The sequence below is a fragment of the Sinohyriopsis cumingii genome, chromosome 1, assembly GCF_028554795.1.
Source record: "Sinohyriopsis cumingii isolate HCF-2022 chromosome 1, ASM2855479v2, whole genome shotgun sequence".
Lineage (NCBI taxonomy): Eukaryota > Metazoa > Mollusca > Bivalvia > Unionida > Unionidae > Sinohyriopsis > Sinohyriopsis cumingii.
The window spans coordinates 166,475,386-166,501,920 of NC_142961.1; the positions used below are offsets into that span (position 1 = coordinate 166,475,386).

Here is a 26,535-nt window from a genome sequence, read left to right on the forward strand (position 1 = left end):
GGACCAGACACAAATTTAAAGATTTTATTACTTTCTTTTTAAAGAATTAAATTTCAATAACAAATCAAAATGCAGTAAACAAATTGTTTCCATGGAAATTTTTACTTGAGGTTTCCTTTTCACAGCGACATGTGCATTTAGACATACAGACATATACACAGACACATACCCATGCAATCAACAATAAAGACATGAAATGAGAAAAAGCAGATTGAAATAAAAGAGACTAACTGTAATAAATTTTTTATTCATTCACATAAAATAAGGGAATGGTATCTTAATACCAATACCATGTATATACACCATAAAATTCACAATTCTGTCCAACTGTGCAGTTTGGCAAAATACTGTCTTCTCTTCCATGTAGGTTTAAAGAAAAAATGGCCAAGAATATAATGTATCATGTGGCAGCAAGGAATGAAGCAACAAACACTTAATTTACTTTTAGCTGCTATAATCTTGCAAGCACACATCAGCCATTTGATAATGCATGCAAATATATTGACTTATTGTTTCATAAGGATGTACAAATCTAGATTTCTGTAACGAATGACAAAACAGAAAACTGACATCACTGCACAATTTTTCCAGCAGCTAAAATCACTCATCATCTAGTTAAAATCTGTACAAAATAAAAAAAATTGAATATCTCTTTACGTAAAAACTCTTGACAATGCAGATCTTGCCAGATGAATGTCTACATTAAACAGGTTTCCATGGGTCTGTAGTCTGTCAGTGACTTCCAAATGTTTTTGTTTTGCAAATTAGTTCAAAATCATAAATCCATAAAAGTGAATGAGTGTAATACTGACTAAACATTACACAAATATCCATGACAAACAGTGACTTCATTCAAAACTCTACGAAGGTGAAAGTTGATAAGTCAATGCATTTTATGTACATTCATCTGGCAGCCAATTCTAGCCATCAATTTACCCGGTGATATTAGCGTGTGCCACCCAGGTCAGAGAATAATTCACCAAAATTTAGACAAGACAGTTAAGAACATTACTTAACACTGCATATAAATAAAGAATATTCCAACACAAATAGTCACATAAAATTCAGGTCATAAATTTGTGTGTGTGTGACTTGGATTTTTAACGTAGCTTTAACAATTTTTCAGTCATATTGCTACGACGTCTGCAGTGTGGATGTTTATAGTGATGTCTAGCACTGGGGGCATGATGCCACAGACATGTAGCATGATGTCCCACCCAGTCACATTATCATGACACCAGGCCGACCAGTCCTAACACTACCCTCTTAATGCTGAGCGCCAAGCAAGGCAACTGTTAGTAACATTTTTATAAGTCTTTGGTATGACTCGGCTGGGAATGACTCGGCTGGGAATTGAACCCACGACCTCCCACATTCTAGGCAAACACTCTAACCACAAGGCCACTGGAGCGGTTGGTCATAAACTTGAAAATGTAGGAACCCAAGAACCCAAGAGCCATGTGCATTGATCAAATCTGATATATAGTATAACCTATGAACACTAGAAGTGAACTAGATCAAAAACTCAGGCCAGATTTGGCAGTGAACCAGAATACTAAATGTCAAATCTAACAATAGTAGCTAAAGATGAAAAGATTTAACAAACTTTGTGACTTTAATGGACATGGATCTGGGGTACTCTGTATCCAGACAAGTTCCATTGAAATGCAAAAGGATACAAAATCATTCCTAATCATCCAAAGCAAAGTTTTAAAAAAGCCCTGAATCGAAGACATGGTTTTATATTATAGCTGCTGAAGAATGACGCTGCTAAACATGCTGTGGGAATAAAGGTTCAGTAACATATTTGATTACAAGTAGATTCTGCAACAAGTTCTAATTAACTATGCAAAAATACATGGACTATCAGGATAGCTGTGGTGCTAAAAGAACTTTTTTTCAGATACTGACCCAGGGCTGGTGACATCACCAGCCCTGATTCAAACATCACAAGCCCTGAATTACACAAGCCATGACTCCAAGTTCCATGTGCCCAAAATTACCCTAGTTTTTACTATTATTTATTAAACAATGTTCGAACAGGAAAGAAATAAAGAAAATCATTAAATTGTTTATTCAGATCTCAAAATACTGAAGCAATGCTTTCCTCTAGATCCTATTGTCAGCCCTTGTCTAATTGCTCTATCAATATCATCCTTACTCAATGAATCAGCAGTGTTGATATTCACATGTGAACTGTGTCATGCTTTATACAGTTTATCTTTACACTCTGATGTTGTTCATAGGTATCACTTAATATGTTTAACTAGTGCTGTATTACACTAGTGTAAGCATGGTCAAGAGACAGCTCAATTATACATTAAAACTTGAAACATCTTGAACAATGCAATAGCAATTAAAGAGAAAAAATCATCAAAAACACTTGCTAGAGTGTTTCTGCCTAACTAATTTTTGGGTTGGTCTTTCCATTTTATGTCTCTTCAACCAAAGAACAACCAATTTTTAATCAAAGACTCAAAAGCCATCATGGACCACATCTGATCCCTTTATAGTTCACCCAAGCAATCTGTTCCTGATTCACAAGTCACATACTTTGCTTTGTACACAAAGTTTACAGATTTTGATAGAAATATGATACTATAAGATGATTTTCATAATGTTAAGAGGCATACATGGTGATAAATATTAAGACATACATGTGATTCTACTGGCAGTAGGTCAAAAATACTGTTTTAAATGCAATCCATTGCACATACGGTTTTATACTTGGATCCACCATTTTTGAAAACTGAAAGAAATTTTTATTAATTTACTGAAAAAAAACCATGGTATTTTTATGTGTTCTATCAACACACTAAAAAAGACCAGCAAGAACCAGTAGTAATGTGGACTAGAAATGTTCCTCCATTACAATGACTGATGCAATGATGTTTACCAGAGCAATAAGATTAAAATTGATAAATAAGATGTGTACACAATGAGCTGTTGATTACATAATTGTTTTAATTCTGAGAGTTTAAGACCAAATGCTCGACATTTTGTTGGCAGGTGTTACAAGTAATAAAGAAATAAAAGATGATCATGATGTCTTCTGACCCTTTGAGGAAAATCAGCCAACTTTTGGTGTAGCGAAGATGGAGAGGCTGACAATGATAAATGATTTTGGCAGACACACTTAAGTATTTTGATTTTTTTTGTCATGTTTAATTGTTATTGTATTGCATAAGATGTTGTAAGGGATATAATTAAGGACAGCTCTTAAACATTTAGTTCAATTCATAGCAAAATGCCAAAATGTATGATGTAATCCAATGCTAAGAAATCACTGGCAAAGAAAGATTACAATTTTAAGAATGCTTCAATACCAAAATTTAAGCAAGTGCATGCGAGTAGTAAAGGTTATGAGTTTGCATTTTGTGTTTCACAGGTAAGCATCTTTTTGAAGTGTTCACGGGCATAAGTTAAGTTCAATCCCTAGAAAATAATATGCAATAAATATTTTGCTAGAAAACTTATAAGAAATAAGATGCAAAAAAACCCCAGCTTATTTTATTACTTTCTAATTTCACTACCTGTAACTAGAATTACAAATATGCAATCAGTATCCTAAGCATATTGTTAAACACTTGTATATCCCAAGACTTTGATACTTGTCCATGAATACATGTCCTTGACCTCCTCCACCATGGATGTGAAAAATATTCAGACAATGAGTTGCTGTAATGGGCTTTTTAAAACTCTCTTTATAAATATCATGTGACTAGAGCAATGAGTGGAGGAAGTGCACTAGAAGATTATCTGCACCACCCAGATTGGTACAAAAAAAGAGACATCTAATCTGCTTGCTGATTCCATTTCATATGCTGTTAGTACCAAAAGTGTATTTTTTTTGTTTAAAACTTTAGCTAGTTTAATTTAAGTATTGACATTTTAATCTCACAGTACCATTTATACCTGCTTACCAGTGCAACTCCAACTGCACAGATCCAGATCTGCCACCACATAATGTGCCTGCAGATCTGGGTCTGTGCAGGTTGTTAGGAGTAATCTGCAGAACAAACAATATAGACTCTGATCTGCCTGTGCTATGTGCAACAGCAGATCAAGGTCTTTATTATCTGCCATTGACTACAGCTTATAAGCAAGTATCTACACTACTACTTTTCCATAAATAATGTGCTGAAGCAAGTTCATCTTTTACCATTCCCCTTCTTCTGTAACTCCAACATTTACTGTGCTCAAGCAATTCTGCTTCTTTCTCAATGCAAATATAATATTGACTATACTCATATAATTCTTCTTTTTTCTGCAAATCCATTATTTACTATGCTAAAATAAAAATCCATAAAACTTTATCTTCATAAAATCAATTTAGGTAGACATATTAAGGAGTTTGTAATGTCAGATACATTGGTAAAGAAAAACATGGTATGTATATGTCCCTGGTAAAAAATAACACAGTCCTCACATAGAGCTGATTCTGGCTGTGTGAAGTGTTGAGCTAGTTAAGGACAACCTGTATGCAAAATGCATGAACTAGAGACAATATTAATTTCAACTGCAGTTTCCTTCATAAATGAGTGTAGCTTCTAAATGGACTGTTTGCATCAACAAGCAGCTATCCGGACAATGGATCAATCTATATTATAAATCTGCAGTACTTGTACCAATACTTACAGATGTAGGACATGATAAATTTGACAATAAAGTAGTAATAATATTACATTTGTGAATGTGGAAACTGGGCCTATAGCCTTTCTGGACATTTTGCTAACCAAAGCAAAAGGAGTGAATTATAAAAAGAGTGAATACATGCAAACAAATCATCCTGCTGAAGGGTAATGTTAATCTACATAAATAAAATCACAGATTTCGACTGGTATGATATTTAGTCCACAGGTTACCTACAAGAAGATTTACCGTTTTCAGAAAAAATGCACATTAAGCTCAATCAAAATGACCAGGTGACTGAACCTTCATGAAAATATTTGTCAAAATCCATTCATTACACAACTGCATTAAGTTTCATATGAAAGAAATAGATGACACTATCCTTCTGAGCAAGACTGGTGCATAGAACTTTTTCTCCAGTGAAACCATTCCTAATGAGTATACCACAAAGTGAAAAGATGCTTCAGCCAATCTCTAAACTAGGGATAACATCAACAAGAAACATTGTAATCATACAGTCGTCTATATATCTGTGTTACCAAACAATAATATACATGATAAAATCTATGAACTGAAATTTCACATGATCATGTCCAGCACTGAAAAGACATCAAGACAATTCATATGTCCATTTAAATGCACTTTCCTGATTATTGTGAACTGCATGTATTTGATTTGAACAATATTTTCACTTTTCAACTGTGAGCTAGATGAGGTACTGAAATATTCATAAATGCCCTTGTATACACAGCAAATGATTATAATTTCTCTTTTTATTCAACTTTATTTGCTTAACTTCAAGTAAACAAATATTTAGGTTAATGCCATTTGCATACTCAGAAGCTATAACATTCATGCTCATCAAAGAAAGAGTCCAAAAAAGGTTTTCTTTCAATTAGCTGGAAGAGCAAAAACTTAAAAACAATTATTAGAGTTACTGCATCCACTTCTTGGCTTGGATATTTCCCGAACTTTGTGTACACTGGATGCACTTATTTCTGTACTTGGCAATAGTCACAAAACATAAAAGTCGGAAATTTCGCTTGCATTTCCATGTCAATATTAAAGAGTTAAAACTTCACTGTACACACTTAAAAGAAACTTCATGCATCTTTCTTTTACACTGCTAAAAAATGCAAATAAAATAACATTTAATTATTGTTTACAAACATCTAAGAACTATATTATTCAGTTCATCATATTTGACTTATTTCTTCTTAAATCACAAAGATCAACTACTTTAGCTAGTGAATAGTTTCAATCTGGTAATGTATTTTATATGTAATATTAAAACACAATGACTTTAAATAAAAACTGTACAAGTCTATCTGTATTCCATTGGAGATGGGCATGGTACTGAAGAATGAGAATCTATCTAACTGCTAAAATGATTTCCTAGCAGTAAACACTGCAAAAGAACAGTCTGATTTATAAGGCTTTGTTCTCCTGATGAAATTTTGTACCTTGGAGGTAGCAGACCTGGTCCTAATGACCTGTGGGAATATTACATCAACCTGAAAAGAGATAATCATGTGAAGCAAAGTAGTAAAGTCAATAAAAATTGAAAAACAATTCAAATACTGATAGTATAAATTATACACTTTCATTACTTGCTCCAATTATCAAAACCTCTCACTTTTGTTGCTGACCTCAATATCTGAAGTCTTTGTTACTTAAGTACATAAGGGTGGTTCCATTAAAAAATGCATGGGACCCAGGGAAGGCACTTTAAAAGTGGGGTACATACCCATAGATGCAATTTAAAAGTTCTTATCATTTCAATATGAACTCTGTGAAATCAAAGTACCCTAGCATGTATTTTTTTTAAAACTGCCTTCCCTGGGTACCATGTATGTTTAAATAGAACATGCCTAAAAGAACATTATACTCTAGATACAGTACAAATCAAGGGATGTTTAATCAACATATTATAATAACATATAATATTCTGTATACACAAGAATCCATCTAGAACTATAATATACCTGCATGTCACAAAATATGAATTTCAGTAAATTTTCTTGGACAAAAAAAAGTTATGGGTCAAAAACTTTATGGGGATGCTGGTGGGGGTATGTGGGACATACAAAAAGGTGTGATTCTAGACTTTCATAACTATAAAAGGTTGCTTTTATTTCTGCTTACCTACTAATTTCCAGTAGCGTCAAGCATAGTAATTAGGTGACACTAGCAGGTCAGTCAGAACCACCAGCTGGTCATCTGTAAACATCAGCTTGTGGTCATGCCAGTTGTCGTGGTGGGTCCGACGGAAGTTGGATAAGGTCTTCTTCACCGTCATCTGTTCAAGTGATAATGTTGAAATAATATCCAAAGCTGCACTTAATGATGCAACCATTTTGCATGTAGCATGTATTTTTTTTAAAAAATAAATGTTAAAATATGTCCAACTACTAATATACATGTAATAAATTTTCATATGTAATCAACAATCCAAACAAGCTGTCAGTTCTAAGATGAAAAGTGCAAAAACAAAAAATGTTCTGTATATTAAATCTTTCATGTGGTTGATTAGACTAGTAAATGACAAAGAAAAAAGCAATTCAATCAAAATTAAACCACAGTTTTGTATCTCAAGTTCTTGAAAAGGTCTTGTCATTTGGATAAAAGAATTTTATTTTGTTAACTGCAAAAACTTTTTAGGCTTCTTTTTATCAATTTAATAAATTCCTCTGATTACAAAAAATGAGGACAAGTATTTTTAGTAATATCTTAAACAGAGTACTCATCTCCATTGGCTAGTCCTATAATCCATCTGTAACATAAACCATTGTAGAACCACATCTACAATTACCTGAATTGGCTGGGGGTCATTTACATGGTTGCCAAGGTCCATTAGGATCTGGGGTACAAACTCTGGAACATCATATGGGTAAGCCTGAACACAAGCACTCAGACCAAGCACACCAGCATGCCGCTTTATCAACATCTCCAGTGACATGCTGAACTTCTTTAATTTGGTGGACCTCAACCTTTCAAAGTGGGCCTGAGAGATAATTGAGAGTAAAAACTGCACTAATGTGATATGCATATTTCATAGCTTAGCATTCATATTTAAATGACAATGATGTTTAGAAATAAATAATAACAGAGAGTAATCAACAATTACACAGCTTATCTCTTCTTACACTAGTCTCCATTAGCCATTGTCAACAATGTCGTACTGAAAATAAATTCAGACTAAAATAATCTCAGACCTTTTCTCACTAAATATTCTTTTGCAACCTTTTATCTTTACGTTGGAATCTGAACTTGTAATAGTTTTCTATATGGTAGGGGTGAAACAATATACTTGTGCAGTGGAGTGATACATTATTGATATGCAGATCAACTTTATTATCTTTTCATTTTCTGGAGTTCTCAGTGGTGGGGTGGTGTTGTTTTATGCATGTTGGTATCTTGGTTGTATTTCCAGTATGCATACTACAGCAGACATAGGCTTATCACATGTTCATATGTCATTCTCATCCTTGAAGAGATGAAACAAATTTTAAATACTTTTAAACTGATTACCTGTTTATTGTCAGTGATCTTAATTCAACCTTCTGGGCAATTTCAGGCTGCTACATTTGATTAGATGCAGGATTCAACTTGGTCACCACACCCTTTGTTTTTACTGCAATAATGCTTTGAAAACATCTTACTGCCAATTTCATATCTTCCCTTAATTTGGAAGACATTATGCTGTTATCCTCAAAACAGAAGAAATAGTCCAATTTTCTCATGCAAGGAAAATCTTATCTAGAACAAGTTTAGTGTGGGAGCAGTGATGACTAACAACCAAATCCATCGCATGCATATGAAAAACAACTGTTGTGGTCACCAGCACTCATTTCTGTAAATTTGTTGGTTTTTCACTGTTTTTGTTACTTAGTTTAAGAATGTACAGTTGTAACATGTTAAACATGAAGAAGAAGGTAGATGTGTTGTGAAAACCAAGAAGGAATACAAACTAGAATGCTTGTGGAATGTACAGTGGTCATTCTCCCCATAAAAACATCTCTCTATGTTTTGGGGCTGTATAACTTTGAATGGGCCAGCAGACTGACACTTGTAGAAGGCGTCATCAATTCAGAGAGTTACATAAATATATTGGATCAGAATTTATTGTCTTCTGTTACCAAAGAATTTTCAAGGGGGAGGGGTCATGAAGAAGGTAACTGCCATATGGCATGTATCAAAGACAGCAACTCAATGGCATGTGACAAACAATATTCAGATTGGCCATCACAGTCACCAGACATAATCATCATTGGAAATGTGTGAAAAACAATTAAAACACAACTAGCAACAAGGCTGACCAGCTACCACAACAGATCTTATAGCTATCATAATTAATTATGAATACTGCACTGGTGGCCTAGTAGTTAAAGCATCCTCCTTGGATGCGGGAGGTTGTGGGTTCGGCCTCATCCCCGGCCGAGTCATATCAAAGACTTACAAAAATGGTACTAACAGCTGCCTTGCCTGGCGCTCAACATTATGAGGTTAGTGTTAGGACTGGTCGGCCTGGTGTCAGGATAATGTGACTGGGTGGGACATCATGCTACACCTCTGTGGCATGATGCCCCAGTGCTAGACATCACTATAAACTGTCACACTGCAGACATTGTAGGGATATGACTGAAAAATTGTTAAAGCTACGTTAAAAATCCAAATCACACACACACACACACTAATTATATGAAAACTTTAACTATCATCATTATCACATGAGAAATTATATTTTGTTTAACTTAAACCATGCAAATTTTAATTTCACTATGCCATTAACATAATCAGTTCCTCCCATGTATTTGCTTTTGAGTACACTAACAACTGCTATATTTTTCATTTTGTTTACTTCTCTATCTGCTTTTTCTTTGATGTCTTTTTGTTTTTTGTAGACTGTTTAAATTTTGTCATAATTTTAATTCTCCATTGTACTTGAAATTATGGCTTTAAACATTTAAAATACTACAGCCATTAAAAGAAGAGTACTATCAATGGCACATTATATGTAAACTTGCTCTGTGAAGAAACCATTTTTCAGTCAGAGCGACCATGAATTCTGATGCCTGACTCCTCCCAATAGCCTTCTTCCTTACCGCAAGTGTTTGGTTCTGGTCTGTGATACAAAAGTAATGTTTGGATGTGGACACAATTTTTCTTCTTTTAGTCACAGTGTCTTTAAACTTGGATCCCCAAAGCAATAGGCTTCTTCCTTAATTCATCTACAAGTCCTCCACAAAATTTGATCTAAGTATGTAATTTAGAGGCTTGTGGGTTTAATGCCATTGTTCAGCATACAAAACTATACATGATAGCCAGTATATTTGGTGGAGGAAGAACCCGGGAAAACCCCCAGGAAAAGCCACCAACCCACAATACGCTACTGGCAAGCTCTCTCAGATATCAACATCAGCTGAGCCAAGCATATTGTGGTGAGTAACTAATACTTATTTTGTAGAAACCATATTTATTCAACAAGTGACCTTGACCTTTTAACCTAAAATAAATATGGATTCTCCCTAGTGCAGCGATCCAAAAGGTCTTGTGTTAAATTGAGACTTGTAACAGTCATACAGATAAATGGATAGACATTATCGTAACATAATATGCTCCACCATATACTTGGCATATAAATATAGCACCAAAAAAAACTTTTCAGTATCAATAACTTACCAGCATGTCTTTGTTCAATTCCAAATAGCCACAGTGAAGAAATCCACTAAGTGTTGTGGCTGCCATCTCACGCACCTGTCAGTATTAAAGCCTAAAGAGTTATAACTTGCAAAAACAACCCATAAATTAGAATTCAATATGTACAGTACTCTCCTAAACAAAGGCTACTATCAGACTATTGCATTTTTTTAAAATTTAATAGTCTGACTGGCTAGCAAAATTTTGGTGACTACCAACCTTTTCCAGGTCCCCAATGTTGGAGATTAATTTCTGCATATACAGACCTGTAATATTGGGAAAATCATGGAAATGTGAAATTGTTTTCCTTTAATTTAAGCAAATACATATTGAAAAACTCATGCTTACATTTAAAAACTTAAATTATGTATGCAACTAACAATCGATACTATTTGTCCAAAATGGAAGACAGTTTATATTAGAATTAAACCTTGAAGTTTCATTTTTAAAACTTATTCTACTACCATATGAATGTCATATAAAAAGCAGATAATCTATCACTGATAGTAAGAAAATTTTCAATACCACCCGTGTTTAAAATGATCTCACTAAAGGTGGACATCAAGCATACATTACATAAATTAAGATCTATTCTATGCCCTTTTGGCTAGCACTACATGCCTCTAACTGACAAATAATTTTCATCAGTATGTCTCGGAATCATATATCAGCAAGTTAACTTATTTCACATGCACCCGAGTTAATTTCTAATTGATAAGAGTAAGTGTTCAAATTATATTCTGCCAACTTACAAAAAGATGACTTTGCATATGAAAACAAACTTGTTAATTCATTATGTTTGTAAAATGTATTTTATACATGACAGATGATTGTCGGCTCTGAGAAAACTTAAGCATAGTCACTACTAACTTCACATCTTTTATTTTTCAACTGGTCAATGCCCTTTAAGATTCTTTTGTAACTTTAATTCATTATTTTGTGCTTTTTTGAAAGAAAAACAAGCCAAATTACTTATAGTGTTTTGTTTGTAGTGAGAAGTAGTTCCAACTTATTTTCTGACATGAAGCAGTTAAAATTTTCATAGCAATAACAAAAAATTCACAAGGAAAATAGCAAAACCCTGAAGCACATGTTGATTATACAATCAAAAATAAAAATTATAAAATGTACTAGTCCTCATGGGTACTCAAGCAACTGTCAATTTCAAGCCCAGTGAATGCACAATCAACATTCTTCACATGCTAAAGAATCAAACTGAAGGAATAAATTTACTGCTGAGATTAAAAAATGCAAGTAAATACACAATGTACAGGGAAAACTGATTTATCTATATATCGATATCAATATTTTTAATGATTACATAGTGAAGAGTTGTAAGACACAAAAGTGCCACTGTCAATAAATTTCAAACACCCTTCATTTGGAAAATCATGGATCTTTGCTTGCAAATACACATTCGCCCACTGCTGTGATGATGTTTCTAAAGTGCTGTAAGCAGCTATCTTCAAAGGTGTATATTTTGCAAATAAGAGATCCAGCTGCTGAAAACAAAAATATCTAGTTTTAAGTTGGCAGGAAAAAATGGAACAGAACCACTGTGTCATCATTCTGTATACACATGGCAGGTAATACTTATAAAGATGCCACATAAGACCAAGTGATGGATATGGTTTCCACTTTGCATACTTACCTCCAGTTGGTCATCACAGAGTAGATGAAGAATAATTTCCTGGATCTCCTTGGTGTACTTTGGATTGTGTAAGATGAAGAAGTTGTAGAACACCATGCTCTGCATGTAGTAAAGAACTGCAGTCCTGGCATGCCATGACTGGAGACCAGTAATCTGGAAACCAAAGGAAAATAAATGTTTTATGCACATGGGTTACATATGTTACATTTGGGCTCTTACAAATCATAACAAGAAAAAAGTGAAGACAACAAGCTTTGTAAAATTTAACAAATAATTTATTTTCCTAGAAAAACAAGGAAAAATGAGAAAAAGAACTTAAGGTTTTATGAATCAAATCCAAAAATAACCCAAGAATTAAAAAATAGAAGTCCTAGTATTAAAAGTCCTAATGAAACTGAGTTAGAATCCTGATGAAATCCAAAATGGAAAGCAATGACATATGCTGTGGTCAACTTCGTACTAAGGTGTCAACAGTTATTTGTTGAATCACAGAAAATAATATTCCAGTGTTTGAATTCTGTGTAAATTTTGATAACTGTCCTTGTCCAATAATTAATTTAAAGCACAAGTATTTCCAGGGAAAAATAATCTCTTGGAATCCAAATACTTTGAAGAAAATAAAATAATTAGTCCAAAAAACTGGACACAACATAAAACACTTTAATTGGTCAAGTGTTAAGGCAAGTAATGACTATTCTTTCTCAAAACATCAATAATAAATCATGCCACAATACAAAACAGATGCATGGATGTGGGTCAATCCACTGGAAAAACCTAATTGATACATGTTATTTACCACATACTCCAAGCATGGCCTCAATTTCACTTTATGAATCTTACTCTGAGAAAGAATTTTAAAAAATAAAAAAAGTTGTTTACTTCAACTCTTACTGATTCTGAATCATGGTCAGGAACTAGGTCAGCATTAGATACAAAGTTTCTATTATTCTGTTGTTAATGAAAAACAGTCAGGTCAAATAGAACTGAACTGAATTTCTGGAAAACTTAAAATCCAGTAAATAAAGTTACATTACAATAGCATGTAATGGAATAAAAAAAAATTAAAACTAACAAACACACAATTAAATTAAATCAAATATACGTAACACATAACATAGTGTATTACATGGATCTGCTTATGTAGCTAATCTAATTTGAAGATCAAACAAGTCTTATACTACTGGCTACTTCAACCAAAAACCAAATTTTTATTTTTTTTAAACTGGTGTGTACCCAATACAGCCCAAATAATTTCAAGTCCAAAATATTCCAACAAGAGCCCTCAAAGTGACTGATGATCTAATGGCAAAAAGGATTTCCAGCAATTCAAAATATTTACCATACTGTTTCTTCGTTTTAAATGCTAAGAGTTGAAAACATTTGAAAACTTTATTGCAATATCAAAGTTTTCAAATTTGTCAATGTGGTGGCCATATTGGATTAAGATTGGCACCATTTTCATTTAAGACCAAGATAACACCATCTGAAGTCTTTGGTGAAAACCCTACTGAATACAAAAATCCATTCAAGATGAGTAAAAATAATATTTTAAGATGGCTGCCATGGTGGTTATACTGGATGTCAGATCAGTAGCATTTTCATTTATGACCAACCAAACATTATAAGAAGTCTTTTGGTGAAAGTCCTAACTGAATATGAAAATCCATTCCAAAGGAGTTCCATTAAAATTATTTTAAAGATGGCTTCCATGGTGGTCATATTGCATGTCAGATCAGCATCATTTTCATCTAGGAATATAAACACAATAAGAATAACCCGTTTGGTGGAAATTCCACAGAAGGAGTAGCAATAACAAGATGTTCAAATGGACACCAATGCAACCATAGTTGAAATCATCAAGGTATCATTTTAATTTAGAACCAACTAACTCACAATTCTTCTGTTGAAAATGACTTTCTACTGAGGCTAAGTAGCAATAACAAAATTTTCAAGATACCAACCATTGGATGTCAGATCAACACAATTATTTAGCTCCAACTAGATATCACAATCAGACCATCCATAAAGGAGGAGTCAAGATAACAAGATTTTCAAGACCACCACCATGGTGGCCATACTGGAGGTCAGATCAGCACCGTTTTTATTCTGGGATCAACCAGACACATCAAGTATTTCAGGAAAAATGCCATACTGACATGAATTTCTGTTCAAGAGAATAACGAGATTTTCATGATGGATACTGAACATCATTTTCATTTCGGAACAAGTAGATATCAGAAGAAGTCTTTTTTAGTGAAAACACTATGTTCATGTAACTTTCCAGTGAGAAACAGTAGCGGTGACAAGATGTTCAAGATGGCTGCCATTTTTGGGCGATCATCAAGGCATCATAAGTTTGTTTTGAAAACACCATGTTCATATGACCATATGTTCAGGAGGAGTACCATTAACAAGAAAGATTTACTGGATTTCTGAGCAGCACCATTTTCATTTATGACAATGTAACCCATGGGATGAATGTGTGTATAAAGTTTCATGGGAATTCTCTAGCAATAACAAACTGGTGCTAATGTATGAATGACTGGAAACAGGCCATCTCATAAACAGTTCTGCTCAATGACCAGCAGAGTTAAAAACTAACAACATGTATACAATGAATGTACATAAATATTTTATTTGCATAGGCCAAGCAGTTTCTAAGTAATTGTGACAACACTGTTTTCAATGAAAAGAGCCTTAAGTCAAAAAAAGGAAAAAACTATATGATAAAAAATGACAAAAGCTTAAATAAAGCTGTCTACATAAATATTTATGAATATCAATTCTATTAAAAACCATTTTCTTCTTTTACAAATTTAACCAGACAATCTCATTTCTAAGATAAGTAAAAGTAACGCGTGATGAATAAATGTAACTTTTTATACAGAAGTAACTGACAGTAAAAATGACATTTACTGACCTCTTTGATGGTTGCTATGACAACAGGAACAACCTCTGGCTGGATAAGGGCCTGGGACAGCCATGTGAGTGCTACAAGACAGTCATGTTTTAACTCCTCATCTTTACCTTCACTCTCCAATGTACAAATCTAGAAAAAAAAACAAATGCATTCAGTTACGGAAAAACATTTACGTTCAGTAACTTTATTACTCAAACTCATAAACATAGAATTCATGAATATTATCTATTGAAATGCATTTTTCATGCATAAAACTTCAACTTTAACCTCGAAAGTTCATCAATCTATAATTTAATAATCCTATAATGATAACAGAAGAAGTGTGTGTGTGTGTGTGTGTGTGTGTATGTGTGTGTTAAGAACATTTATGTTTTTTTCTTCAAAGGTGTAACAAGGAGATATACCAGATTGCAAAGATGCCAACAACAGGAGTAAAATGTTTCTCCAATAATACTTACCTGCTTATAGTGCATTTAGAGCACAACCATTACCTCACAAATAAAGCCCTTCTTTTTGAGCAAAAATGTGCTCAAATTTTGTCTTCCCATCTATGTGGGAATCAGACAAGAATATTCTCCCATTAGAGAAAATTGGCACAAAAATACCATCGATACTTTAGTTACTATCATGGATATGCACAATCTGACAGGTTTTAAAATGTAAATGCTGGGAAGAGAGGGTATGGCTTAATTAGGATCAGGCAAGCATATAAGGGCTTGCTTTTTAAGAGTCAGGTGTACAGATTAAACCATTTTGGGTTCCAATTGAAAACCTGATTTGCAGTAGATAAAGTGGGCAATGAGAGACAAAGACTTGACAAAGAAATGAATTTCTGCTGCCAAGTTCCACAGATCATTTATCCATGACTTTTCCACTTTAGGGAAGCAGCCTGGATTAGAGAGCATTCTAACTCCCTCACTTTTTGGAAGACTTGAGAGTCAGAAAGGTTGGAAGGGAATGAGAATATGTGTTCCAGTTCATGGAAGAAGCCTGAAACTAAACAGTCCTTTCAAAACTGAAACTGCAGAAACAAAGGTTGATAGCTTTGTGTTCTATCTTGTCATTAATAGATCCATGCATGTTCGACCTCAGCAGGTGTTTATTCATTTGAATACCAATGGGTGAAGAGACCATTCAATTAAATTAGCTGTTTAGATTGGGACGAGTCCACTAAGATATCAAGCATGTCCCAAATGTGATAGATCTGTCCATGATGACACTGCCTGAGGAAAACCCAAACCAGAAGACTGAGTACTGGAGACTGGGTCAACAACAGCCATCTGATATCATTTAGCACAATAACAATTGTTGGACTGAATCAGAATGCCCTTTCCACTGAGTGTCTCCTGCCTTGACTTAAATTCATTCACTATCGTCTTAATCTTCAGGCAACTGATGTGCAATAAAAGACCTGGAATGAATCACACCATCTCGACTTCTCAAAATAAAAATGCTGGCATCTCTACAGACTGATTCCTAAAGGCTGAATCTACAAGGGAATATCAGCAGTTAAATTATGTGAGGTTTTCCCATTTACTGAGATAGAATCACATGTATTCTAACAATGTGACACTTCATCCTGTAGAAAAAGCTTTGAGCACCACTGGAACAAATGAATCACATAAACAGGTGGCATAAAATGATGAGATCTGCTACTGCAATGAGGAGACCACTACAGGCAAAGAAATGCCCAGACTGAGATGTGATTCTTTGTTAAAAAAGGCATGATTCAAGGCATGTTCTAAAGGAAAGCAAATCCTGTTCACATGCAGTATGTACTCAAGATCAAAGTGGGTAAAACATTCAGATGGAATGATAATGTCCTTGTAGACAAAGAATTCAAGGCAGAACACAAGTTAAAGAAGGGATTTCATGTCTTGATTTAGAATATTACCCACCTGGCACTTTTGCAGAAATTGTCCAAGAAGTGGAAAGTCATGGATGTGAAGTTAAGTGAGACACAAATGTTCACATGTGAAGAACCAGAGACTGATATTCAGACCAAAAGGGAGTGCCCTGCAATAGTATACCATATCCCTAAATGCAAAGTCTCCCTCCCAAACACTACAAAGAACTCTTTGCTGACTCCATTCCAAACCATGCCAGTGCTAAAACAATCATGGCTAGATGACAGACACTATCTGTCTTAAAGTAAGAAAAAACTTTTCCTTGTTAACTTCAAAATGTTTTCTGAACAAATTTTCTTCTTTCAGATAGCCTTCAGAAGTTCATCAGTTAAAGTTGTTCACAGAGGCAGTATTAGTAGCAATGCTGATAACGTCCACATCCTTGATCATGCATTTCTAGCAATTTTGCTTGCCTGGATAATCTATTTGGCCAAGATGATCATCTATACATCTGCCATCCATCATATGCAAATGTTGCATGCAGGACCCAAATTGCACTCCATACAATACAAAAATATATCATGGTTATCTACTGCCAGCTTGAAGAGCTTACACCTGGGAAATTTAGTCCTGCCCATTTAGTTGTCATATATTATTACACAGAGCAAGATAGCATATACAGGTGATGTTGGTCAAGCATCAAATGAACATACTGTGAAGAGTATGCTAACGACAAATACAAATATCTCTAACAAGTCACATGAATCACCATACAGGCTGTATTTTTATTGCCAGAATTAATCTACATAGTCCAAGTATTAAGATCTGAATTGACATACTCTCAACCATTAGAAAGTTAATCAAAATGGACATGTATACAGCAAGATGACATCATACCAACCAAACCTGAATGCTTCATCTTTCATAGAACAGACTAAAAAATATAAAGAAACTAACTTTTCCTAGTAAAGTATGTTTCTTCGAGAATATTTACCCAATCATAACACCTTAGGAAAACTACTACTACCTCAAAAATCCAGCCCTGTCAGATACTACTTTTAGCTAAAGGGAGCTCAAAGTTGTCTGCTGACCTATCCAAAATGTATTGATATGGAGATGTCGTTCATGAGGAAAGCATGCACCATTGGCTTCCTGAAAGGATGGTAGTAGGTGGGCTCCCCAGCCTTCTGTTCTTGCATCGGTACAGAATGTAATCTCGGGCAGTTGTACTTCTAGATGTATACCCGCCGTGAGCCAAGTTAAGTTGCCCCAATTATGCAGATGGTGCCTCAACAGTGTACAGATGGTCCAATGGCAAACTTTAGGCCTCCATTCGAGCAGAAGAATCATTTACAAAGGGTGCACTGGAAGGCAACCTAGGACCATCAAGCCCACTGCCATATTGAGCAAGCCTCTTAGGTGAAGGAATTCCCATGTGGATATTATTTCTCAATGTAAAAGGTGCAACCATAGTTCAGATTTCAATCCCCACTCCTGAGGGAGACAAATTATGTTGCCTGTATATTGAGCTCCACATCAAAGTGAGCAAACTGTTGAGATGGTACTAGGTCAGATTTTTCCTTGATGACAGGAAGTCCAGATTGGTAACAAGGGTTATCATGTCTTGTGAGATCTAACTCACTGGTGTTTCTGCAGGATATTGTCCAGGTAACTTGATATTACTGCTATAGAAATGGTTCAGGCATAAGCCATTACTTGATTCATCAGATGAGTGAAGACCTAGGGGCCAATGTTGAGCCAGTGGAAGTGTCCTGAATTGGGATACAATGTTGTATACGAACTGCAGGAATGTCTTGTTAGCCTAGTGAATAGGGATATGAAGATATGTGGCATCAAAGTCCACATTGATGGCAAAGTCTCCCTCATGGATGGCATTCAAAATGCATTTTGGTGTTTCCATCAAGAACCAAGGGGTGTGGATGAATTGATTGATGTTGCTTAAGTCAATGACCAGATGCAGAGTGCCATTAGCATTTGGGACCAAGAAAAGGACCCTCTCAATTCTATATCCGCTTTGGTATGCGATAACTATGGCTTTCACTGGATGGAGTTTCGATAAGATTGTTTTCAGAGGTTCATGTCCAATGAGTGGCCCTTGGGTCCTTTTGTTGATTTCCCATACTATCCCTGTATTGATTCTATGGTTATGGGGAGGGAAGGAAATGCCTCCTTGATTGATTGTTTGCAGACTTCTTCAAATCTGGATGTTAAACAGAAGGCTAGAGCATAAAGGATGTGCTCTTAGCTTGGCTGTATGGTGGTCTTTCAGTAAAGTGCTGGCAGAGAGCACTGTGGTTACAGCATTGGCCAAGGTATGTTGAGTGGCTCTGCTTAGTACTTGGGCCATTCTTGAGACCAACTCTCATGCATGCCCTGAGGTATTCAGAGTAGATGAAAAGCTATGTTCTGCCTGTTGGAAGATAGCCATAGAGATAAAAGTCCAACATTGCAGCCATGGCAACTATACTGTTTACTAACTGCTAAGACCCATCAAAGGCCATCTGCTCCATACATATGGAGTGTGGCTTTATTATCCCCAAAGCAGTGATATCACTGTCAACTGCTGGGGTTTACAAATGAATGACTGGTATGTGGCAAAGTTAGAACTGCCAACAAAGTGATGATGAAGGCAGGGTCAGAATGTCTTAACTTTCCCAGACTGTGAAATTAATTTAAGTTGGACTCTTCTGCTCCTTTGTAAAATCAACAGATGCTGGAGCTCTGATCCAGGTTGCTGATGGCATGGGAGGACAAAACTCAGGAGTCGAAGTGGAAAACATCCCCAACGGAGGCTTGCAAGGCTAAATTGCCCCATGCCATCTGATAGTGTAGAATAGATGACAGCACTGGAGAACAAGCAACATCATTTCAGTTGCATGAGGTAAGGCTAAGGTCCCCTTTAATAACTGAGACTTGGCCGATGAAGAGTGACGAGGTACGTTGCTCATTAAACTCATATAATGCCCTGAATTAGAAACTGACAATCAGTCAGTTGCTGAGTAAAGAGTCTCTTCTCGTGGCAGAGTGCAAAGAAATTGCAAAGCGACTTGTTGAGGCATGAGGAACAGTCTCAGTGGAAACAAGCCATCTGTGTGCAGGGGGGATATCATTAGGATCATCAGATGGGACGGGTTGTGGGATGTGTCATCCATTTAACCTGTCCACATGTTTGCTGAGCAAGAGGGAACTTGACTGTTTGTAAGCTCTGTCCCTCACTATTATGCAATAGGAATCAAGTCTAACTCTGAGGGGGCAAGGTAAAGGGAGATGGCAAAAATGCTGAGTCATGTGGTGGTGACTTGGGTGCCAGAGCTGTTTCATAGCGTGTCAATGCCTGGCATTTCGCGCCTGAAGCATAGGCCGATTCATCTCTCTTGTCTGCCAGAAATTTTTACACTGAGAAAAGGTCAACATCCAGACTGGTGACACATTCATCCTAAACTGTTATGTTTCTGCACTTTGCCCACAGTTCTAGTCTGGAAGACAAACAGAGCAAAACATATAAAACTAGTTCTGCAGCTGTTTTAAAATGCAATGTCTGTGCAGAGCTAAATCTTAAAAAATTGACCCAGAAATTGATAACAGACAGTCTAATAAAGCAATGAAGCATACAGGTAAAATGACAATACCACCTGGAAGGACAAGTATAAACCTGTGGGCCTGTACATGTGATGTTTGAATACAGTGTGGGCACAAACCAAAAGATGGTTACCTGGAAAAAAGTGATAGCAGATAATCTCAATTGCAGTGACTTGAAGGGAAGGTCATGGATGGCATGTCCAGGTAGGATGATTGAAGCATGGCATTCCAAGGCTATGGATGCCATGTTAAAGAAACTCACCTTAATATACCAGCAATTATGGAATTATACATATATAAGGAGTTTCTTAACGACATAAGTCCTGCACACAAATAAATATTGTAACCTGAAGCTATCTTGTGAAATCGCATAGGCCACCAGTGCAAGTGACTAAGTGCTCTTTAAATATGATGCAGTGCTTATACAGATAAATGTGATTAAAGTTTTGCCTATAAAAACATGCATGAGCAGGACACGACGAGTAAACCATGTATATAAATCATACCTGAACTAGTTAGCACAGAATGGAAATAATAAAGAAATGTATATAAGTATCTATATTGCGCACAAAAACTTCACATAAAGGGAGCTGTGGCACTATTATAATTACAAAATATATGTGACAATATCCAAAATGAAGCAATTACCTGTAGGGAAAAAAAGCCCATAGACCACCTGTACAAGTAAAAACAATGAAGTTGGCAGCTGGATGCTACAAAAATTGCCTTGGAAAGAAACTCGCCAACATGTACCTGTTCATAATGGCATTACACAATATTAGGAATTTTTATAAGCACTAGAGACTTGCATGTACATACAATAATTATAGCCCGAACGTAATGCAAAGTCACTTCGGCTCCCTGCGCAAGTTGTTGTTGTTGTTGTAGGGTTTAACGCCATTTTTCAGCACACAATAGGCTATACATGGCGGCCAGTATTAATGGTGGAGGAAGAACCCGGGAAAACCCCAGAAAGAACCAGCGACCCACGAGAAGCTACTGGCAAGCTTTCTCACATACCCACATTGGCTGAATCCAAGACTCGAACCCACGCAGACAGAGGTGAGATGGCAGTGATCCGTAACGGAGAGCGCTTTAGACCACTCGGCCACTCAGGGCCCCCCCTGCGCAAGTACCTAAATGTGTGACAATGACAAAGTGTTATCAAACTGTAAAGGCAAAACTTTGTTGGGATAGGAAGAAACATTGTTGGAAATATAAATTAATATACTTTCCTTAAGTGAAAACCCTGTTGTAATGGCCCATCTGCCACACAGATTCTGGCTTTTGCGAAGTCTCTCATGACAAGTGCACACTTCATGGCACAAGCAGAAATAGGAAACGGAAACCTAATTAGCCTTTGCCAAATTGTCTGATATGTAAGGGGAGATCACTCTGCCCAAGCACCACATCGGTCGCCAGACAACTTTTAGCTCCCTTTAGCTAAAAGTAGTGTCTGAGAATGCTGGATTTGTGAGGTAGTAGTAGTTCTCCTAAGGTATTATAACTGAGTAACGTATTTAAAGAAGAAACATATCTGTATCAGAAAATTCTGCAGAATCACTTCAAATGTGAAAAGGCACAAGTCAATATTAGTTTATTACAGACTCCAAAAACAGCATGCTTCTTAGCATCAACGGAAGTAGTAACTTAAACATGGATGGGATTTAATAGGAGATTACTCCTGTCTGGGAGAAGATCATTCTTGCTTGACTCTAATCTAGGTGGGTAAAACAACTTTTAGCACTATTATTGCTAAAAAGTAGCTACATCTGCAAAAATATTGCCATACTCCTAAAGTTTTATGATCAGATAAGTTATCTGATAATAAAATTTCAAAAATTTTAAAAGTTTACTTGATTAAATGCACAAAATCTGAACTATAAGCAGATTCATTTCTTTTCAGGTTGTTTTTTTTTTAAAACAAGGGAACACAAGAAGCATTTTTCATTACACACTTAACAGTGTTGAAAATTTTTAAAAATTTCTTTCTTACTTGCTTGTGGATTGTGGCATCTCCAATTAGAAAGGCTATAAAAGACTAACTCTGAGCTCTATATGATAGATAATTCAAGTAACAAGCTATTATTTCAAAGCAAGCTGACATTCAGAAATATAAATGCAATTAAAATCTTCAGGTTTCTATTTCATGACTCTTATTTATTTTCCAAAAAAAGATAAAAGACATGTGAAATTTTTTTGTGGCATTTTAAAAGTTTCATGTATTTTCACATTAAACTTGAGAAAATGAAGCCTGGAATACTAAAAAGTTTAAAAACAACAATGCAAGGTCTTGTGCTGATAAATTTCTGAACACGGGTTTGAAGACATGTAAAAAGGACCAGAAGTTAAATTCATATGAGGAACATGACAAAGCATTCTGACAGTTAAAACAGGCTTTTTAATGTTGCCTCCAATTTTAGCAAATCCAAATTCTGTGCTACAGTTCATACTGGATGACAGAATTTTATGATCAACCAACTGCAAAGGAATTCACTTTTGTAAAGTCATTTTTGGTAAGCTGAGTCTGAAAAAGTCTAATGCATACTATATAATTATTTTGATCTTCACACTAGGTGTCAAAAAATAACTTACTACAGGTAAAAGTCTGAATACTTCTGGAGGAGCTGGACTAAACACTTTTCCCAAAGATAAAGATACGAACTTCAATACTGAAAGATAAAAAATAAATTAATAGTAAAAAGGGTTAGATTTTATCTTTTACTGAACAGGACACAAGCATGTTATTGACTAAAATAGAAAATAATTTTCCAAAATTAAAAATAAATTAAAAAATTGTTATCTTCACTTGTTTCTCTAAATGATGTGTCATCAGCAAAGCAATGAGAATTTTACTGGTTACTGAGGAAAGAAAAGGCCTGAATATAATTAGTCCATTACTATGCATCTTATATCCATTTAATCTTATTGTTTTGATTTGGCATTCACAACTGATATTTACTTTTTATTTCTGTATCACTTACCTGAGTTGGCACTATTTACATGTTTTTGTGCAATACATGCAAGTTGCAACTATTTCAGAGTTTCTGTAATGCACACCTAGGTTGGTACTATTTATGTCTTTATATATCAGACACCCATGGATATCTTTGCAACACCAAATACATTTTTGTAAGAAAAAAATAAAATGATCTTTTAATTCTATTTAAACTGTATGGATATGAATATGCAGAAAGTATATAAGGACCATGTAATAAACACAAAACTAAACTACATCTTTTGTTTGGAATCATGGAAAGAATTCACTAAATCTGGATTTAAAATACTTCTCAGTCTGATGTCCTCTGCATATTTATGCTGAATCAAATTTATTCTGCCAACTCATGTATTTATCACTGTCCATTCTAGTCTTCTTAATATTGCTTTTATGATAAAACAACTCATCAGATAAAACTTGTGCTATCATATTCAGAATTATCTGCAATCATTTGTTTCCATAACGGCAATTTATAATTATGTTAGTCTACTAAATACAAGTTGGATTAATTGATGTTTACTGGCACAAATCTTTTTTGCGTATAGTCAATTGGCTGTTTAAAAAAAAATAATGCACTAAATACAAAATAAAGAACATGACTAGACTGTAGTACTAAAGACCCTAAAATAAGTAATTTTACCAAATCTACATTTCGTTTGCATTATATTTGCCTCATTTGTGGCCAATTTGCATTCCATTCAAGTTTGCATTCATATCATCATTCATTACATTACCAAAGTTAGAATTTCAACTTTCAACACTATTAAATGGAAAGAAATATTGTTTTGATATTTGGTTTAATTTAAAGTGTTTTAATAAAAACAACAACATGCATAAAGTTCAAAACACAGCATTGAATTTATGATATATCAAAATGTAACTGCAACTACAATAAATGTAAAAATATAGTTTTAGAACGTCTGTCAATACATTTTTCTTTTTATTTCATACCAATCAAATAAAAACAAACAAAAAATTTAGTGTAAACAATAAAGAACCTGTTCCTGGATTATAATGCAAAAGGTCTTTCAAGCAAAGAAATTTAGATGCCTGAAATACAGGTAAACAGATTTTCATGAAATGGATATCATTTATTGCTTGTGTATTTTTGACCTAACTTTTCCATTTATTTCATACTGCATTCATCATTTCATTTGCATTCATTCTGCATTCTGTTTACATTCAGTATTCATTTCACTGTTAAAATCACCCATTCAAAATGTACCATCTTTTTAGTTTTTGTGTTAAACTGAATGACCTAAATCAACCTTGCTCAGGACTTCAAGCTGTTAAGAAGAATTTACCCATGGCTAAAGTACAGGTACATATGTATGTCAACAGGTGTTGTTTCTCTGATCAACTAATGAGGCATTTTTTCTGAACTTAAAAAAAGATACATCAATCTAATGCAGTAAAATACAATTCAAAGTTCTAGTAGTTGTAATTTGAGACCAGATTCTTCATACACACTTTGATTTCTTATAAAATATGTAATCTTTATTGAGAGAACAGCCATCTTAATTGGGTAGGTGGTGGACACAAGGAATTGTCTTACGATTGATTTTACTTTGTCTTAAAAATTTGATGAATCAAAACTGAACTATGTACATGTTGCAATGGGACACAAAAAATTAATATCAGCATAGACTGATCTAACCTGTTTTGCAGAGTCGGCTCAGAGTTTTTCGTTCCTCACTTTCCTCTGTATTGTTGTCAACCTTCATAGGTTCTTCTCCTTCACGTAGATCAGTCTGAGATTTGGAGCTGACTATCGGACTAGATCGACCACTGGACCTACCTGAGCCTTAATGATGATATGAGCAATATTTACTTTACAATATTTACTTCACTGCAATATCTATACAATATATTTATACATAAACGATTTCATGAGAATGTTTAATATGCATACCATATATACGAGTCCAACTACAAAATATACAGACTCAGATCTGCCACTGCATAATGCTCTAGCAGAGCTGAGTCTGTGCAGTTTGTTAGGAGTAACCAGACGAACAGCCAACATAGACCTTCATCTGCAAGTACATTATGTTATGACAGATCAGAATCTTTGTTGTTTGCAGTTTGACTTGTCTTATAAGTGGGTATAAATATATATGTTTGTTACTAAATATATGACAGAAGCTAACTACTATTACATCCTAAGACGCATACAGCAAGTGACATGCTCTTCCATTTAACAAATCTTATACTTTCATATGAAACTACCACAAAATCAAGACCTGACTTCTTACACACTGCAAAGACTGTACATAAGTAAATGATTTTATGTCATGTTACTAAGCAATATGTCCAAGTATCATTATGATAATATTCATTGTAAATGTTATAAAAATAAATATTCATAGTGATATTGTTTCAAAGTAAATATTTATAATTACCCTTCAATATTAACATAAACCAAAATGAAACATAAATTGTCCATTATGCAAAGTGATAAATTTTAACCTCTATGCAGAAGGATCTCATACAAATATTTCAATGATATTAAACAAAGAAACGGGAAAATGGAAGAAAAATGTTTGCTTGAGTAAGGATTTGGATCCATGATCTCAACACTTGCAAGGTGCTCTGCAACATGAGCTAAGATGCTGATACACTTGATCAGTTTATCCAAATCAATTCTCCTGCATCATGCACAAACCACTTTTTAAAGAGTAAAATTTAATTCATGAATAATACATGTACGGTCATAGTACATCCAATATCTCTCAAATAGAACCCTCCCAAACCAAAAAAGAGAACTTATTTTAGAAACTAAAAACAGCTGTCCATGTGCCAAAGTGGTAGCAAGATTAAAGCGACCTCCCTACAGATAGAAGCATCAAACCACACAACACGTCAGTTACTACTGGAGCAGATGCGCATGCAAGGGAAGGTGTGCCCATATTATGAACAAGCATTATTGAAGAAATGTACTTAGTCTAAAATATAGTTTCTTCTTTACATACAGTACCCTATCAAAATACATTAGGAAAACAAGAAAGAGGAGAGGGGATACATCCCATTACCCTGGAGATGGCCTGTTTCTGGACTAGTAATGCATGTAAAGCACCTTAGAATTTTGTTTATATGTGCTAGAGTGCTACAGGTAGTATACAGTTTATGCACAGAAGCAGTTTTGAGGAAACAAATACACGCCTGCAAATCCAGTGGAGGCATAAAA

General features: G+C 34.9%; 1 protein-coding gene across 1 annotated transcript in view; it reads right to left on the reverse strand.

The window, feature by feature from the left end:
- Positions 1 to 231: 231 nt before the first annotated feature.
- LOC149808324 (proteasome activator complex subunit 4B-like) overlaps positions 232 to 26,535 on the reverse strand; it is a 155,972-nt gene continuing 129,668 nt past the window's right edge. Inside the window, exons 40-47 of the mRNA XM_089975872.1 lie at positions 25,006 to 25,152; positions 22,946 to 23,022; positions 14,904 to 15,032; positions 11,984 to 12,136; positions 10,315 to 10,389; positions 7,445 to 7,636; positions 6,778 to 6,931; positions 232 to 6,146 (exon numbers count right to left, since the gene is read on the reverse strand). Of these exons, the coding sequence (XP_089831998.1) occupies positions 6,797 to 6,931; positions 7,445 to 7,636; positions 10,315 to 10,389; positions 11,984 to 12,136; positions 14,904 to 15,032; positions 22,946 to 23,022; positions 25,006 to 25,152 (908 nt within the window). The 3' untranslated portion in view covers positions 232 to 6,146; positions 6,778 to 6,796. The remainder of the gene's footprint in view (positions 6,147 to 6,777; positions 6,932 to 7,444; positions 7,637 to 10,314; positions 10,390 to 11,983; positions 12,137 to 14,903; positions 15,033 to 22,945; positions 23,023 to 25,005; positions 25,153 to 26,535) is intronic.